The sequence below is a fragment of the Anopheles darlingi genome, chromosome 2 (genome assembly GCF_943734745.1).
Source record: "Anopheles darlingi chromosome 2, idAnoDarlMG_H_01, whole genome shotgun sequence".
Classification (NCBI taxonomy): domain Eukaryota; kingdom Metazoa; phylum Arthropoda; class Insecta; order Diptera; family Culicidae; genus Anopheles; species Anopheles darlingi.
This window is the reverse complement of record NC_064874.1, coordinates 28271903-28286919: the sequence shown is the minus strand read 5'-3', so window position 1 is coordinate 28286919 and position 15017 is coordinate 28271903. Positions and strand designations below refer to the sequence as shown.

Here is a 15017-nt window from a genome sequence, read left to right as displayed (position 1 = left end):
AAATGTAACTAAATGGGGAATTGGAGGAATGCAACAGTAATAAACACTACAAATGGTGTACAAATGTTGAAACTGCGACAATCCAGTAAAGAACAAGAAATGAACCACCAAACAAATAGAATAAATCAATACTTACCAATTGAGGCAAAAAACTAATCGCAAACACGTAGTAATAAAATCAAGTAGAGGATCTCTTACTTGCTGAACCAATATGGACACCGTTTCACCGTCTTACTGCCGCTTCTCTTAATGCACGGGATTAAGGAACGGGTCTCTCATTCATTCGGCTATTTTTAATAGAACATCTACAATGAATTCATGCAATCACCTTGTAATGGCCATTGCCACTCACACCAAGAATGGTTCGAAGGAGGATCATTCTGGGAGCCGTTCGGTTCGCGGTGGCATGGTCAACTCCTAGCCAGATCGTGCGCCGCCAGTATCGTGTGAGCATCCTTACGCATCAAACCAAGGCAGCGAGCACGAGCAAGCCGTTCAGCAAGAACAAATCCAGTTATCCAAATTCGATAGCGATGGGCAAAGGCAAAGGCGGTGGTTCCGGAGGTGGTGGCGGTCAGGGTGGTGTAAGTATGAAGAGGGTGCAGCCCGGCGGCCGGATCCTTGGCTTTAGTTCGGACATCGTTTCAGAAAAAAGGAGCTGCAGGTGGCGGTGGCCAGGGCGCCAAAGGTGGAAATGACGCTAAAGGTGGTGCTGTCGGTGGCAAAGCCGGAGCCGGTGACAAGGGAGGAAAGAAGGGTGGTAAAAAGTGAAGCTTTGGCCGTCGGTACATTCAACCCATTCCCCGGTCACCATCCCACTCCCACGGCCTTCCGCAAGCGATAGGGAACGGATAGGACCTAGCGTGATTCGATATGTGATTCCCATTTGGACTGTGAAAATTTGCCGCTCGTCTCTATTTCTCGCTCTACCAAAGTGTATTTAACCGTTGGCTTTTGCAATGTGTCCCCCGGAACAGTTCCGTACCGGCATCGCTATTGCGTGAAATTACCAAATTGTCTCGCAAGACGAAAGTACTTTCCACTTTTCTATCGCTAATGCGTCCTCCGTGCATCTATCTTTTCATCCAGTTTCACTTACTGTTTGTTTCCATTGTTTTTACATATATTGTTTGTTTATTAGCTTATAATTGAAACAACAATAAAGACATTTAAATAATAAAAGCAACGGGGACTGGGATCATTCTGAGAACTGTGGGTCTACGGCTGTTCCGTTCACCGGAACCAATCCTTGTCAAGTCCGAAGAACGCCGCAGCTCCTTTGGCATAATTCTGCGCCGTGGCCGCAGATGATGTCGAAGGACCTGCAGCAGCAGATGCACCGCCTGTGGCAGACGGTTCCTTACCCGACTGCTTCCCAGTGCTCACGTTGGCGGTGTTGCTGCGTTGATCCGTTGTGCCAGCTGATTCCGTCTTGGATGAGGGCCACTTCTTGCTTTGGTCCGCCTGGTGGTAAATAAGATAGAATGGTACGACGCATTAGCCCGGGGCGTGTCATGCTGTAAATTTAGTAACGAAAATATCCCCAAATCCGTTAGTTCCATTCACGGTCACACACAGTAGAGGTCACAGGCACTAGCGAGAGGGTTTGTCTAGGAGATTGGCGAGGGTTTAGCGAATTGGCAGCGAGCCAACAAACGAGAGTGAAACCCGTGGTAACTGTTACTTGGATGGTTTTGCGGGACCGGTTTCGACAGCAGAACAAAAGCTTATTAAGTCAGGAGCTATACCGTTAGCGCAGTCGCAAACATTGTTTTTTAGTAAAATTGTGACAAATTTAAGATTAATCCAAACGAAAACCGAATTTATGAGTTAAAATCGTTACGTTAGACCCTTCAGCAGGGACAACAGATCTTACAGTTTACAATTCTGTTTGACCATTTTGGGAAGTTTAATGGGGCTATATCTGCAATAAACAAAGTTAACTCGATCAAGATCTTCGTCGATATTTGATCACTTAGATATGGTATGGTTGAAGAAGAAGAAGAAGAAATGGTTGGTGGATGGCAATCCATTTGCTATCCATATGCCTACCTTTGTGTCCACCAGAATCGCTGAATCGGAACCCAACGGCGCACCGCTGGCTACGGTCAAATCCTTGCTGACGATGGGAAGCAGCGGGAACCAGGCAACGTTCATGCTGTTCGAGCTGAGCGCCAGTATGTTGGCATTTTTATCAAACGGCACTTTCCCGCCCTGACCGGTTAACGTACCACCGACGAGCGTGCTCAGCTGTTCCGGCTGGCATACGAGTACCCCGAGGAAATGTTGCAGCTTACCCACCGATCGCTTCACGTTCGTATTGAGATGCGCATAGAATACGTCGAAATCGAACGGATCGACGTACGACTTGAACCGTGCGGTCAATTGCGTGAATTGCTCCGATAGTTGCTTCTGTTCGCGACCGACAAACATAAGCTGGAGAAACCGTAGATCGAGATAGTACTGCAGCGCGATACTTTGGTTCTGCACCGTAAACTCAACGGCGGCCAGCTGCTCGTAGTACCGCCGTAGATCGGTCGTTAGCAGTTCGACAATTTGGGTTACGATGGCTCGCGGGATGGTCTGTGGAATGGCTTCGTTCAGTAGATCGCACACGTGATGCAGGAACCGCTGCAGCGGTATACTGGGTAGCGAGGGAACACGGATCGTAGACTGGATCGGTTGATTGTTTTCATCGTTCTCCTCGATCGTTACGGTTTCCCAGGACGGGAAGTCGTTCAGCAGCGTTCCATACCCCACCTCAACCGGTAGCGAGGGCCAAGATTCGTGGAAGCGCTCGACCCAAACGCTCCAAAAGCGAAGACTTTCCTCTTCGAGCAATCCGGACACCTTGGCCCATCGCTCTGGATCTTCCTCGGATACGGTGATGGCGGCTGATGCCGGGGAAAGCAGAGACGTTCGTGCGACGGGGCTCCACACGCTGCCGATCGATGAGCTGGCGGTCGTGTTGGGTAGGAAGCATTCGCGCAATGCCGGACACAGCTCGGCAATGGCAATAAGAAAGCGGGCCAACAGTGCGTATCGTTCGACCGTCGGCTCAAAGCCAGCGGCCGACTTGATAGTCGTTACAAGCTCGGCCACACCTTCCACGCAGCACTCACGAAAGAATGCCAGCACATCGTCGACTTCTGTGCGCGTTGAAGTGGCCAGAAATGACGCAACATCGCGAACGAGAGCGAGAACTCGTTCATTGAAAGCATTCAGCAGTGTCACGAATGCTGGTGGATATGCTCTTGCCTTCATCACTAGTTTGCGCGCGGCCGGATTCGTGCGCTCCAGAGCCGCTTGAAGATTTAGGGGCACATCTTCCAGTGATTCGCGCCAAACGAACGCCTTCAGTTCAGTGCTTGGTGGCTGTTGCAGCAATTGTAACAGTTCGGCTGCCGTTTGGCGTACCGTTTCGCTCCAAGAAGATTTAATGATGTACTGCACTCGATCGTTAATCAGTCGCTGGTAGAACGTGACGTAGAAGTCGATTCCTTCCTCGAGGCCCAACCGTCCCGTAATGGTCGTCCAGTTGGAAGGTTTTTCTATCGCGTATGCCTGTGTTTTGATATCGTGGAGGGTTTTTATCGACGGCACAAGGCTTACCAATCGGCGCAACCGTTCACTGATCGCATCTTCGATGCTTTTAACGAAACCACTCGCGCTACGTCGTATCTCTGATTCGGCAAGTTCCGAGGTGAAACTGGGCTGTAACCGGGGCCGGAACTTACTTATCACCTCCGGTACCATCTGCAGTATCATGGGATCTTCCGAACGGATCAGTTCGATCGTTGGTACGGCCTGATCATCCGTTATCTGATGCAGTTCGCGCTGAAACCCACCACCGACCGTTCCTTCCCCTTGAGTAAATCCATCATCGAGAAAGCACTCGTAGAACAGACGTACCGTACCAATCAAAACCCGCAGACTGGCCAGAAGTTTATCCTTAACCTTCCCATAACGTTCCGCCTCAGGACCATGTTCTTCCAGCACGGCAAGAAACGCCTTCGAACGGCGTTCGGTAAAAACTGCCAGCACTCGTTCAACAGGGCAAGATTCAAGTAGTAACCAGCTAGCTAAACTTTTCGATGCCACGGGTACGGACAGTTCTTCACGCCCAAGCGACTCCAGGCAGGCCTGCTGGATGGTGTAAAAGAACTGACTTAGCACTTGCCACTGTTTGGCGGCAACCGGAAACTTTCGTGCCGTTTCGCGCTCCGTGTCCAGGTTCAAGCCAGTCGACACGTGCCGTGCGAAGATGAACAGTTGCGTGGCGACGAAGTAATCCTCTCGATCGATACAGCTCCAAATCATTTCCGGAAGGCTGGTGAGTAGCTTGATTTGTACGATCACCCCGTGAAAGCTTTGGTCACTATGATGTTTCTTCTGCAGCCGCTGGTAGTCATTGCCGGAACGCCGAAATCCGATCAGATTGTGTTCGTTCAACTGCTGGCAGCGAGCCGTTATTCGATCGATGTTTTCGATGATCGTGCTCGCCGTTTGCTTCATTTCTCCGATTGTATCGGCAGCCTTCAGCAGATCGCGATAGCGCTCACTAGATGAATGAAACGAGCCAGAACCGGGGAGATCATTAAGTTGGACAACATGGAAGAAACATAACCGCTTCTCGTGACCTACCCAACCATCGTGCGTAGCTCTTCTCGCTTCAGCTCAATCTCGCCCTGCAGGCGCTTATGGACGAGATCGATTTCGGCCACATTGTGCTGTTTAAACAGCTTATCCACATCAATATCGAGAAGTTCTACACTTTTCGCCATCGCGCACCGCGGATATTCCGGCTTTTGGGAGCTGATTTCGATCTCCACGGAACACCCGAAAAAGTTGCCAACTCGTCAGCCGATTGTTACGAATCGTTGGAATCACAACAAATACCACAATGACAACCGACCGCCAAGGTTTGTACACTGCGGGCGGTTGTCGTTTTTTATTTCGTTCGTTGTATCGTTTATTTCGTTCGTTGTATCGTTTATATCGCTTTCGCTACGGCAGCTTCAAAAAAAGCCGTTGCGTGTGGTCAAACCAGAGAACCGTTCGGGCGGAAGCAGAAAACGACTGAAACTTAGAACTACTTCGCCGTTACGACGACACTAGACTAGTTTATTGGGTGTTTCCACAAAAAAGAACAACTTACAGACGCAACCTACTCTCTCAACACCTCAAGCAGCTTGCGTCTCTTACCTTCTACCCTTCAACTGAACCTAAACCTCAACAAAATCCTCTTCGGAGGGGGTTATCATTAATATTTGTTCATTAAGTTGTAGATTCTAATGTTTCTAAACTAATACATTCAGGTGCATGGACACAGTTTAGTTGCCGTGCATCAATGAACCATCCGCAGTGATAATTGGAGAGGATTAAGATTGACCACCTTATCGTTGACTTTGCTCCTCGATAGAGGAGAGTGCTCTCTTTATTTTTAAATCCAAAGCAATTGAAAGTAAATGAATGAGACAACATTTCTCAAGGGTGCCAGCATTACAACCCACTTAACGGGAACAGGTTACTTCTCTTTTGTTGAAAAATGCAATGAATACAATTCTCCAAAATCGTGGATTATACCTTTGTGCAGCAAGCCGTAGTCCATCACCTGTGCATAGACTAACTAATTATAGTCCATCTAGGAAAGGTTAGCGATTTGCACCGGAACGTTCTACATCTTACAAATGCCGATAACCTTTCGCGAATGCTCATCATCGAACAAACAATCGACGAGAAACTGGCCGAGGTCGAGTTTCGAAATCGCGCGCGAATGGCCCGGCGCTTTATCATAGGCCGTTGCAAACTTTGCCGGTTCCTCATCTAAAACGGCGGACAAGATGGGAGGAAGAAGAATTATTATCAGTTACCGCTGGTGCTCGGACGCTAGAGCATCGGTGCTGCTACTAACCGGCGATGTGAGGTGGCAGAACGGCACGGTACTCGAGATCGCAGTTCTTGACCATGTCCAGCATGCGCTTGTGCTCTGCGTTGATGTTTACGAATATTGCCGGCACCTTTTCCGGATCCATGAAGAGGAACGAGGACAGGCAGACTGAGAACTTCTTCAGCGAAGCTTCCTTCATGGCGGCCAGTATGTTGGTCATCCCATCGGACATCTCCGTCGTGGGCTTGAGGTCGTTGCGAGTTCCCAGCACAACGCACACGAGTTCCTGGCCCTCAACTGCCTTCTTCACATCCTCCGCATTCGTTACGTCACCCTTGAGCAGCTCAACCTTTTCCTTGAAATCTTCCGGAACCGTTGACTCGTTACGCACGAGCAGCCGTACGGAGAGCCCTGGTCAATTGGACGATGATTGGTAAAATTAAAGGTCGCATAACATTAACTGTCCCTCTACTACCATCTCCTCACCTTTCTTCAACGCGGACCGCACCGCACACTGACCGGTCATGCCGGTTCCGCCGAAGAAAACAATTTTCTGCATTTTGCACTGGATGTAAAAGGAAAGCGCGGAGCACTCGAACCTTGCGATGTCGCTGGAATACTGCTGTGGCGAATTGCTGCCTTATCGTTGTCTAATCCACGGCAAACGGAGCCAAAACTCTTGATAAAAATTGTTTACAGAGGACTGATAAAAACGCCGGCATCGATGACACGATATTATAGCAGCAGCAAATTATAGCAAGCACGTTTTGAAAAAAGCGTTTCACTAGTAGGCCGTCGGTTTTAGTAGGCGTTTGCTGTTCTAAGTGGATCGTTGTGTGCCGGATCGACAGGAAGAGCCAAGATTGCCGCTTACGAAGAGACAATGGACGAGGAATCACCACTATCGGTAGAGGCGGCCATACAAAGGCTTTGCCAGGTACTGATGGAACCGGAAAATTCGCTTGAAGACGAAGAACATTCAGACGATAGCGATGATTTCGAAGGATGCTCTACCACGTCCTACTTGGATGAGTTCCGCGCGAAAATGTTGGTTCTCGAGGAGATGTACGAGTTAACTGGCGCAACTCTGAAGCTCATCGCACTACACCGAGACCAGTCTGATAGCCAGTTGCGTGAGTTCGACGCCCTACGCTCGTTGTTTTTGAGCTGTTGAATAACCTGTTATCCTTTTCATCCTCAACAGTCACGCTTCAGTTACTTTACACTAGGCTGATGGGAGAGGCAAATGAACTAAGGAATCTTCTACATGAAGCAGGTGAAATGGAACATAAGCTGAACCAAACGGAGGATTACATCAGCCGTTTCAATACTGTCTGCAGCCAGATGAAATAATGGACCAGATGAAATAATCGTACGCTCAATTCGAATTTCAATAAACGCATAAACGCCATCGTTGCCTCGCGTTTGATGTTCATTTATTGTGTCGACATAATCGAGCCTGTTGCACTAAGTAGATTTCTGTAGGCATGGACGCATGCTGATATCGCTTCGTTCGCTGTAACAATTTCGTTTCCGTATGCACCAGTCAAGTTCACTCAATGTATATATAAAAAAGTCTTTACGTTTCACTACAATGTCCTACCGCCGAGCTCATGCGCCGCTGCTATCCGTCCGATCCATGCTCGATGACTATGGGAAAAATCGCCCCACTTATAATTGGGGCTTTTGCTTTTGCGTTTGCGTTTTGCTACTGGTGCTATGACTGTGACGACGATCGCTCTGATCTGATTGGTTTCGTATGACGATGTCACTCCAAAATCTGCTTCTTGCACTCTGTACACACTAACTAATATAATACAAAACGGCGCCCTTGTCATTTCGTTCTGCTATTAATTGCCTATGATTCATTTATACGAAGAAATTCTAACTCCTAATCTTGCGGCGCGCGTGTGTGCTTCAATCGCGATGAATAATAAAACAGCTAAAACGCATTACTTGTCACGGTTCTGGCCAGAATGTTTCACAGAATCTGAACTTGCCACACTTTTTAGCCTTTCTTTTTTTACTGACACGCGAAAGAAATAATAAGTTTCTGGAAATAAGGCTGAATTAGTGTCATCAAAGAAATTCCGGGTCATAGAACGCTAGACACTCTGCCATACGGCGAACAGAAATCACATAAAACTGTGGCTACAGCAATCCCTAAACAATCTTTGCGGTAGATCCCCCCATTGGAAGAACCGATATGCTTATTTAACTCATAAGTAACACAGTCACAATTTGGGGAAGGTAAATTTAATGGGAAAAGAAAAACTGTCAGCTTCATTGCCGGCATCGAGCCAAACGGTTGGCGCGGTTTTTACTTGTTCTTTAGTGCCATTGTCCGGTGCGTCACACGGCCACACAATAACCCAAAGAGGAAAATAAAACCAACGAAACTGAGCAGTACGAGCAGGAAGTAGTGCTTGGAGGGTGAACTGACCACTTGAGCGTACAGCTGATGGATGCTTTCCGGTGGCGGTACAAACTGAAAGCATAGGGAGATGAAAATGTAATGACTATTGTTTTACGAGTCGGTTTCGAAAGAGTAGATGCACTTACCGCTGCTGCATTACGGAACATCTCCAATCGAGACAACAGCTTACTCTTGCAGTCGTCTTCCAATGCCTTACTTTCGCCTTCCAGGATTCCCTCCAAACACTTTAGCACTGTAATCAAAAAGGGGGACAAAGGTTAGTCGTTTAAACATATGCACTAGATGTAGAATGCAACTTACGGCGACCACTGCCACTCTCGATATGCGAACAGTACTTTAACAGATCCACCGAGCAAGCACGCTGCAACAACGGATCCGCATAGATGTCCGCCTTGCCCTCCTGTATCAGCTCAGATACCTCCACCTTGCAGGCCCTGTTGATGAGCTTCTTGTCGGTGAAGGCCTGCTTCAGACATTCTTCGACGGCCCCATGATCCTCGTTCGTTGTCTCCGTGTCGGCCACCGGTGCACTGCACAGGACCTGTATCTCATCATGACAAACGCTCTGCAGCAATGGGTTCAGCTTGTAGTTCAGGGCCCGCTCGTGCAGAACCTCCGTCATCTGTTTCTCACACTCGGGCAGCAGACGGCCTTCGCGGAACTTTCCCTTCAAACAATCGATCACTTTCCCGTTCAGTTCCTCATTCTGGCGAGCGTTACGTACGATTTGCGTACAGAACTCGGCTATATTGCGCGAGCAGGCGGCCTGTAGGGCCGGATTGAAGCGATAATCTAGATTCTGCTCGATCATACGATTCACGACCACCAGATGACACCGATCATCGAACAGTGATTCGTCCTTGTGCATTTTCAGGCACTGCAGCAGCTTCGATTGCTCGGTATCGTGGCAATACTGGCGAATCATGTCGCGGCACGTGTTGATCAGCGTGTAATCCGTCGAGCTGTCGGTAAGCTCCGATTTTTTTATCGCAAACAGCTGATGTTGACAATCCTCCGTCAGATCACCATGATGCGTTTGCAAGCATTCCAGTACCTAGAAACAGAAGAATTGCCATTTTTTAAAGAACTACCTCGCTGATCCACGTAACAAAAGGAAGCGCTAGACGATGATTAGTGAAGATGATTAGCTAGCGTATAGAGTACTACCAAACAAGGGAATTGGCAACACTCCACACACACGAAGACATAGGGATAGAAGACGGATTAATGGTAACAGGAATGGCACACTTGCATTGTTCTTATTCACCTGTCCCGAACCATGCGGTATCTGCGAACAGTGACGTTCGATGTCGGCCTTGCAGGCAGCCTTAAGCTTCGGATCGAAATCAATGTTTTCGCGCTGCTGGTACAGCTGGGCGCGGACCTGTTGCCGGCACTCCTTCGGTATCGAGTGTTTCGTCTCGCGTAGCGTATCGTTGCGCATGACCTCGCTCAGACAAGCCACAACTTCGTATTTTGTAGTGCATTTGCTACAGAATCGGGACACGTGCTGCCGGCACGCTTCTTTAAACTTGAAGGTAAAATGAAAATTTTTCAGCGAAATAATCTGAAAATGCTCAATCGCGGCCCGACACTTGACGTCATCCCTTAGCTCGGGCGTGTTTTTAGCGGCGATCAAGCATTCCATCATTTCGCCCTCGTCCCGGCCCGTCTTCAGAATGTTGGCACAGTGCCGTTCCATTGCACCACCACACACGGTCATGATGATCGGGTTCAGCTCGACGTGAGCTGCCTCATCCTCGGTGTACCGGGTCACGGCGGCCTTACACGGATCCTGCAGTTTCTCCAGATTATCCTGTAAACACTGCATCTCCTCACCACGACCCGTCTTATCGAAGCAGAAGTAGGCCAAATCGTCCAAACATTGGTCCTCCACTTCCGGGATCAAATCGACCGATTTGGCTCGCTGACGCATCACGCGCTTCACCTCCTGCAGACACTCGGGCCGTAACCGTAACGATTCGTCGCGCTCCGGGTACGCGTACCGATGTAGACAGGGTAGTATAAGTGGTCCTCGCTCCGGATCCATCTGAGCCGTATCGAGATCAGCCCAGCTTTTCTTTGCCTTGCAGAATCGAATAGCATCTTCCTTGCAGTTCCTGTGGAGTAGAGGGAACATCGTTTCAACTAATATTCTTTCGGTTTTTGTTTTTAAGCGCTTTTACCGGTAAAGCTGGGGATCGAGCTTGAAGTCACGTGCCACAAAGTACTGGATCTGCAGCAGGGCCGATTCACACTCCACGTTCATGTAGTTCGTACCGAGCTTCTCCATCAGACACGACATGACCCGCGCATCGCCACCATCCGTATCGGCGCAGGCGATGTCGACCACGGGTTTGCAGGCCTTCCGCAGCACGGGATCCACGCGCCAATCTTCGCCAACATCCGTTATCTTGACCAGCGTTTCCAGTGCCCTAAGGCAGGTATCCGTCACGCGCCGCTCTTTCTTCTTCCTGGCACGCGCGTGCTCCATTAAACAGTGGATCGTCTTACCACCGGCATCCAGATTGCTGCAAAACTTTTCGATATCGCCCTCACATCCAGTCAGTATTTCGGGCGATAGCTTATAATCCGTCAGCAGCATCCGCCGGTGATCGTTTATCTCAGCCACACACTCCGGCATCAGCTTGGTGCTGTTCTTCTGTACCGCCTCGAGGCACAGCAAAATCTGCGCCAACCGTACATCCTTATCGTCGGAAACGCCACGCCGGCACCGGTACGTTTTGATGTCTTCCTTGCAGGCACGGGTTAACCCGCGGGAAACCTTGTAGTCGTGCACTACCAGCCGATCGCGACGGATCAGTTGCTGCTGGCATGCCTTCGACATGTCCGCATCGTTCTGGTGCTTCACTAGGCACTTCAACAGTTGGCCTGCCGGTTGTCCCTGCCCGTTCGGTGATTGGCAGAAGCGAAAGACATCGTTCGCGCACGCCAAGTACAGTTGCCGGTCAAGCTTATAGTCCTCCGACTGGACCTCCGACAGGTGCAGCACCTGTCGCTTACACTTGCCATTCAGATTGTCCAACGAGTTCTGCAAGCAGGCAACCGTCTCGCCTTGTGAAACCTTCTCTTTGCCGGCCGAGACGCGACCACAACCAAGCGCCTCAATATCCTGCGAACAGTCGGTCAAGAATTGTCGAATGAGCCGGTAATCGGAAAAGGCAACCCACTCGAGCCGCTGAATGTAGCCGATGCACCCGTTGCCCTTGGCAACCTGATGGTGATCGATGATGCAGGCTAGGTACTGGCCCGGTTCACCGGACGGCTCGCAGGGGAATTGGGCGAAATCCTTGGGGCAACCGTGCTGAATCATGCGCTTCAGATTGGCATCGTCCATCAGGGCGGAAGTGTGTGTCCAGATGAGGTGCTGGCATTCCGGTCCTAGCGTTTCGATCTGATCCGTGGGCAGCGAACGGACGCACTCGAGCGCTTTCAGGTCTTCCGCGGTGGCGGGAATTTTTGGGCACAGGGTTTTCAGCTGCGAGCACGCTTCTTCGTCGATCAATTTCAGTGCGACCGATGCCACATCCACACCCATCACGATCGTGAACCAGTGCAGTGCCAGCACGCCGGCCGTGGCGATCAGCGGATGTCTGCTGCTGTAGCGGAAGCGTGACACGGCCATGGTCGCTAGTTCGGCTAGAAGGCTAGTTTATACCGATGAGGAACCTTCCTCGGATGGCGCAACCTTAGCAGCAACGGTGGTAGCTGATTGCACACGTTGCAGGGAAGGAAAACATAATCACTTGCCGCACCCACCACCACTCCGCTTGGTCGCTCGAGTTGGCACTGATTTTCCGATAAGATTGGGCGTTCTTCTTTGATCACAGGTGCGACGGGGAATCCAACTAGAGGGACGATCGTGTAGCCAGGATAATCAGCGGGGGTGGACGGTCTTCTGGTTTTTTTTTCAATCTCCACACACAAGAACGCAAGCAAAAAACCAGAATCAGCGGTCGAGTTGACAGTTCTAGTTATGGAGAAATGACCCCGGGAAAGTTTTGTTCCGCCGGCGTAGGATTCGCAGCAACCACTTTCGTTCCACAGCGTTTTCGAGGCGTATATTTATGTTAATATATTTTCCACTCCACTAAATTACTCCAGAAACCGATGAATAATGCAAAAAACGGTGTTGATAAGAGCCGCACTTTTCCGCGTCCGCATACCCCGTTTGTCAGTGCCCACCATTTAATTTCGTTTATTTCGTTCTAGGTTTCGTTCGTTTCGTTTTAACGAGAACATCAGCGTTTTATCGTTTTACTTCCGCTCTGTTTTTGTTCGTTGAACTTGAATTTTACTAAAAACGGGGGAAATTCTTCACTTTTGGAACAATTTCTCGCGATTTCAGAACAAATTCAAACCGTTTTCCAACTTCCGCCGTAGATATAACAGAAGGTATATCCTCATGGTAGCTTGTGAAGGGACCAGGAAGTTGTATTCAAGAGCCGTACTGGGGTAAATCTTGATTGAAGAAGAAGAAGCAAGCCGGCCCCGGCCCCCCGAATAATTTCTGGTATCGTGCTGTGAGTTAAACCTAGTGATGAATCGTGAAAGAGATAACAGGGAAAAGTTGAATTCCCTTAACGAATTGACCGGACTAGTACAGCGTTTGGTTAATCGGAATGTGCTGATTGATCTGCGGAACGAAACTTCCGTCGCCGGAACGGTCATTCACGTGGATGGGTTGGTTTACCGGAAAGCGGCACGGACTACTCCGAGATGGCTAACTTTACCACCTGCTCCTACAGGTACATGAACATTTCGCTGGAGAATGTGGTATACATCGACCAGAAGGGGAAACAGTTCCTGATGGATAACTTCATGATCTACCCGAAATACCTGCGATGCATCCATCTGCCACAGGAGGTAAGTCCCCAGTACAAAATTGATATTTTAGGTACGGCAGAGTATCGGTGTGCCGCGGTGTTCGCGCTTAACAGCTGACTAGCGAGGCTGCGCACAAAAAGAGTGGCGCACAGCAAAGAAGAAGGAGTGCGATGACCTTGATGAAAACCAAAACAATCTCGCTGCTGCAAACAGAGCAGTAGAAGGGGCACAGCAGCCTTAGCGCCACCCATTTCGATTGCAGTTTGCATAGCAGCAGTTCGCGAGATCCTTGTGCTGTGTGTGCCAGTGATGATGCGGCAAATCGATCTGGATGGAACTAGCGCAACCCTTCTCCGTAGTGTGCAGGTGTTTGGGCAGGTGGATGGAAGTGAAAATGTACTCGCTACGGTCGAAGATTAACTAGAAGGGTTCGTTGATTAGTCGCTGTCGACGAGGATCACAGTAAACTGACGTGTGTGTGATGTGAACGGGCGAACCAGAAATGAATAAGCTAAGCATGCCACGGTCACGGTCACAATTTTGAATTTATTTCGGGAACACGCCACAGCAGGCCTTCGTGAATCGCACGCTCGAATAAATCGATACAGCGGTGCAAATGGCAAATGGTGTGGCCAGAGACTATGCGAAGCACGTAGTTATCAAGCACAACGCTAGCGTACCGAGACGGCGATGGACCGTATTGATTACGTAAAAAAATCATTCTCAATTGTGTGTAGACGACGGACAGGCGAGGTCGCCAATTGCTGAGCTCATACATCCCCCAACTGATACCCGCCGCGCGTCGCATCGGGTAGAATGTTGTTTTTCTGAATTCAAACGCTGGCTCTGTTTGTTTTCGTGCTGATTGCGTGCAAAGGATGGCTGGTGGGGGAGCCATCGTTGTCTTCGTGCCAGCAGCTGACCCCGTGCGAAATCGTTACCGCGCGACAAGCAGCGCAGCCGCGATAAGTGAGTGAGAGGATCCGCTGAGCCAACGCCACCGAACAACGGTGCTGTTCACGCGTTAGATGGCCCCGCGTGGTCCACCATACGTACAACCCTATCAACACTGAGAGCGCGAGTCACGCGGATGAAGAGAACATCTTTCTCACGGCAGCGCGTGTGTGTTGTTTTTCGTTCGTGGCATGCGTGTGGCGCGAATTCTTCTCGAATATATTAAAATAAATCGCTGAACAAGTGTGTGCTGGCGAATGTATTCCGCCCGGTCGGTTTCGCGGTTACCTCGTACACTCCCGGGACCACCCCCCAGCGACTAGCCATCTCGTTTCCGCCCGCTGCCCAATCAACCGTCTCGTGGACGAGCATGAAGTCCTCCGTCAAACTGCTCGGAAGTGGCGTAGGGCGGTTGGTGGCGGCCACTCGGCGTGCTAGTTACAGTCATTCGGAAGCTTCAGTCGTGGCGACGCTGCGATCAACAGCAAAAGCGACAACGGTGAACCAACGGTGCCAACAATACCAACCCCCCGTACATCGCTCGACCGTCGCCCAAATCTCCCGCGAACGAGTTGATTGTCAAGTGGCTAGCTGTCAAACGGTTGGAGGCGCCACCACGTTGCGTCAGTTGCCGTTGTTCAAGCGCCCGCTACAGCAGCAGCCGCCGGACCAGTACAGATCCTCGATCCACGGTGGTGTCGCGTTTTTCTCGATCGCGTCTCGGCGGTTCTACTCGCGCTACTCGGCCACACGCATCATGACGGGGACCGACACGTTCAGCTTTGCCGACTACGATTGTGTCGGGTTCGACTTGGACAACACGTTGCTACGCTACCGAATCGGCAACATGATGGAGCTGGAGTATGAAATCGTTTCCCGGTTTCTGGT

The 15017-nt window shown here is 50.0% G+C and overlaps 6 protein-coding genes across 8 annotated transcripts in view; 3 read left to right on the top strand and 3 right to left on the bottom strand.

The window, feature by feature from the left end:
- Positions 1 to 429: 429 nt before the first annotated feature.
- On the top strand, positions 430 to 1124 carry LOC125949572 (uncharacterized). 2 transcript variants are annotated; one of them, XM_049676711.1, is made up of 2 exons: positions 430 to 584; positions 656 to 1124. In XM_049676711.1, the coding sequence occupies exons 1-2, from the start codon at positions 534 to 536 to the stop codon at positions 842 to 844; spliced, it is 240 nt and encodes a 79-aa protein (XP_049532668.1). In that variant the 5' UTR covers positions 430 to 533; the 3' UTR covers positions 845 to 1124. The 2 variants fall into 2 exon arrangements, with proteins under 2 accessions (XP_049532668.1, XP_049532669.1); XM_049676712.1 differs by having other exon boundaries at positions 649 to 1108.
- Positions 1114 to 4863, bottom strand: LOC125949501 (conserved oligomeric Golgi complex subunit 1). The gene is made up of 3 exons (XM_049676610.1): positions 4645 to 4863; positions 2053 to 4561; positions 1114 to 1464 (listed from the first exon to the last, which is right to left on the bottom strand). Exons 1-3 carry the CDS (start codon positions 4782 to 4784, stop codon positions 1234 to 1236), a joined length of 2880 nt encoding a protein of 959 aa, XP_049532567.1. The 5' UTR covers positions 4785 to 4863; the 3' UTR covers positions 1114 to 1233.
- A 539-nt stretch (positions 4864 to 5402) lies between these two features.
- On the bottom strand, positions 5403 to 6615 carry LOC125949560 (flavin reductase (NADPH)). Its single transcript, XM_049676695.1, has 3 exons — positions 6377 to 6615; positions 5915 to 6301; positions 5403 to 5826 (listed from the first exon to the last, which is right to left on the bottom strand). Exons 1-3 carry the CDS (start codon positions 6447 to 6449, stop codon positions 5678 to 5680), a joined length of 609 nt encoding a protein of 202 aa, XP_049532652.1. The 5' UTR covers positions 6450 to 6615; the 3' UTR covers positions 5403 to 5677.
- A 7-nt stretch (positions 6616 to 6622) lies between these two features.
- On the top strand, positions 6623 to 7303 carry LOC125949568 (uncharacterized). Its single transcript, XM_049676705.1, has 2 exons — positions 6623 to 7023; positions 7095 to 7303. The coding sequence occupies exons 1-2, from the start codon at positions 6774 to 6776 to the stop codon at positions 7241 to 7243; spliced, it is 399 nt and encodes a 132-aa protein (XP_049532662.1). The 5' UTR covers positions 6623 to 6773; the 3' UTR covers positions 7244 to 7303.
- A 6-nt stretch (positions 7304 to 7309) lies between these two features.
- LOC125949497 (Golgi apparatus protein 1) lies at positions 7310 to 12492 on the bottom strand. Of its 2 annotated transcripts, none has more exons than XM_049676604.1 (5): positions 10514 to 12492; positions 9580 to 10447; positions 8628 to 9381; positions 8453 to 8559; positions 7310 to 8378 (listed from the first exon to the last, which is right to left on the bottom strand). In XM_049676604.1, exons 1-5 carry the CDS (start codon positions 11971 to 11973, stop codon positions 8211 to 8213), a joined length of 3357 nt encoding a protein of 1118 aa, XP_049532561.1. In that variant the 5' UTR covers positions 11974 to 12492; the 3' UTR covers positions 7310 to 8210. The 2 variants fall into 2 exon arrangements, with proteins under 2 accessions (XP_049532561.1, XP_049532562.1); XM_049676605.1 differs by having other exon boundaries at positions 9595 to 10447.
- A 318-nt stretch (positions 12493 to 12810) lies between these two features.
- LOC125949573 (5'-nucleotidase domain-containing protein 1) overlaps positions 12811 to 15017 on the top strand; it is a 4818-nt gene continuing 2611 nt past the window's right edge. The window contains exons 1-3 of the mRNA XM_049676713.1: positions 12811 to 13031; positions 13097 to 13214; positions 14446 to 15017. The exon at positions 14446 to 15017 is cut by the window's right edge and continues 2611 nt beyond it. Of these exons, the coding sequence (XP_049532670.1) occupies positions 12889 to 13031; positions 13097 to 13214; positions 14446 to 15017 (833 nt within the window). The 5' untranslated portion in view covers positions 12811 to 12888. The remainder of the gene's footprint in view (positions 13032 to 13096; positions 13215 to 14445) is intronic.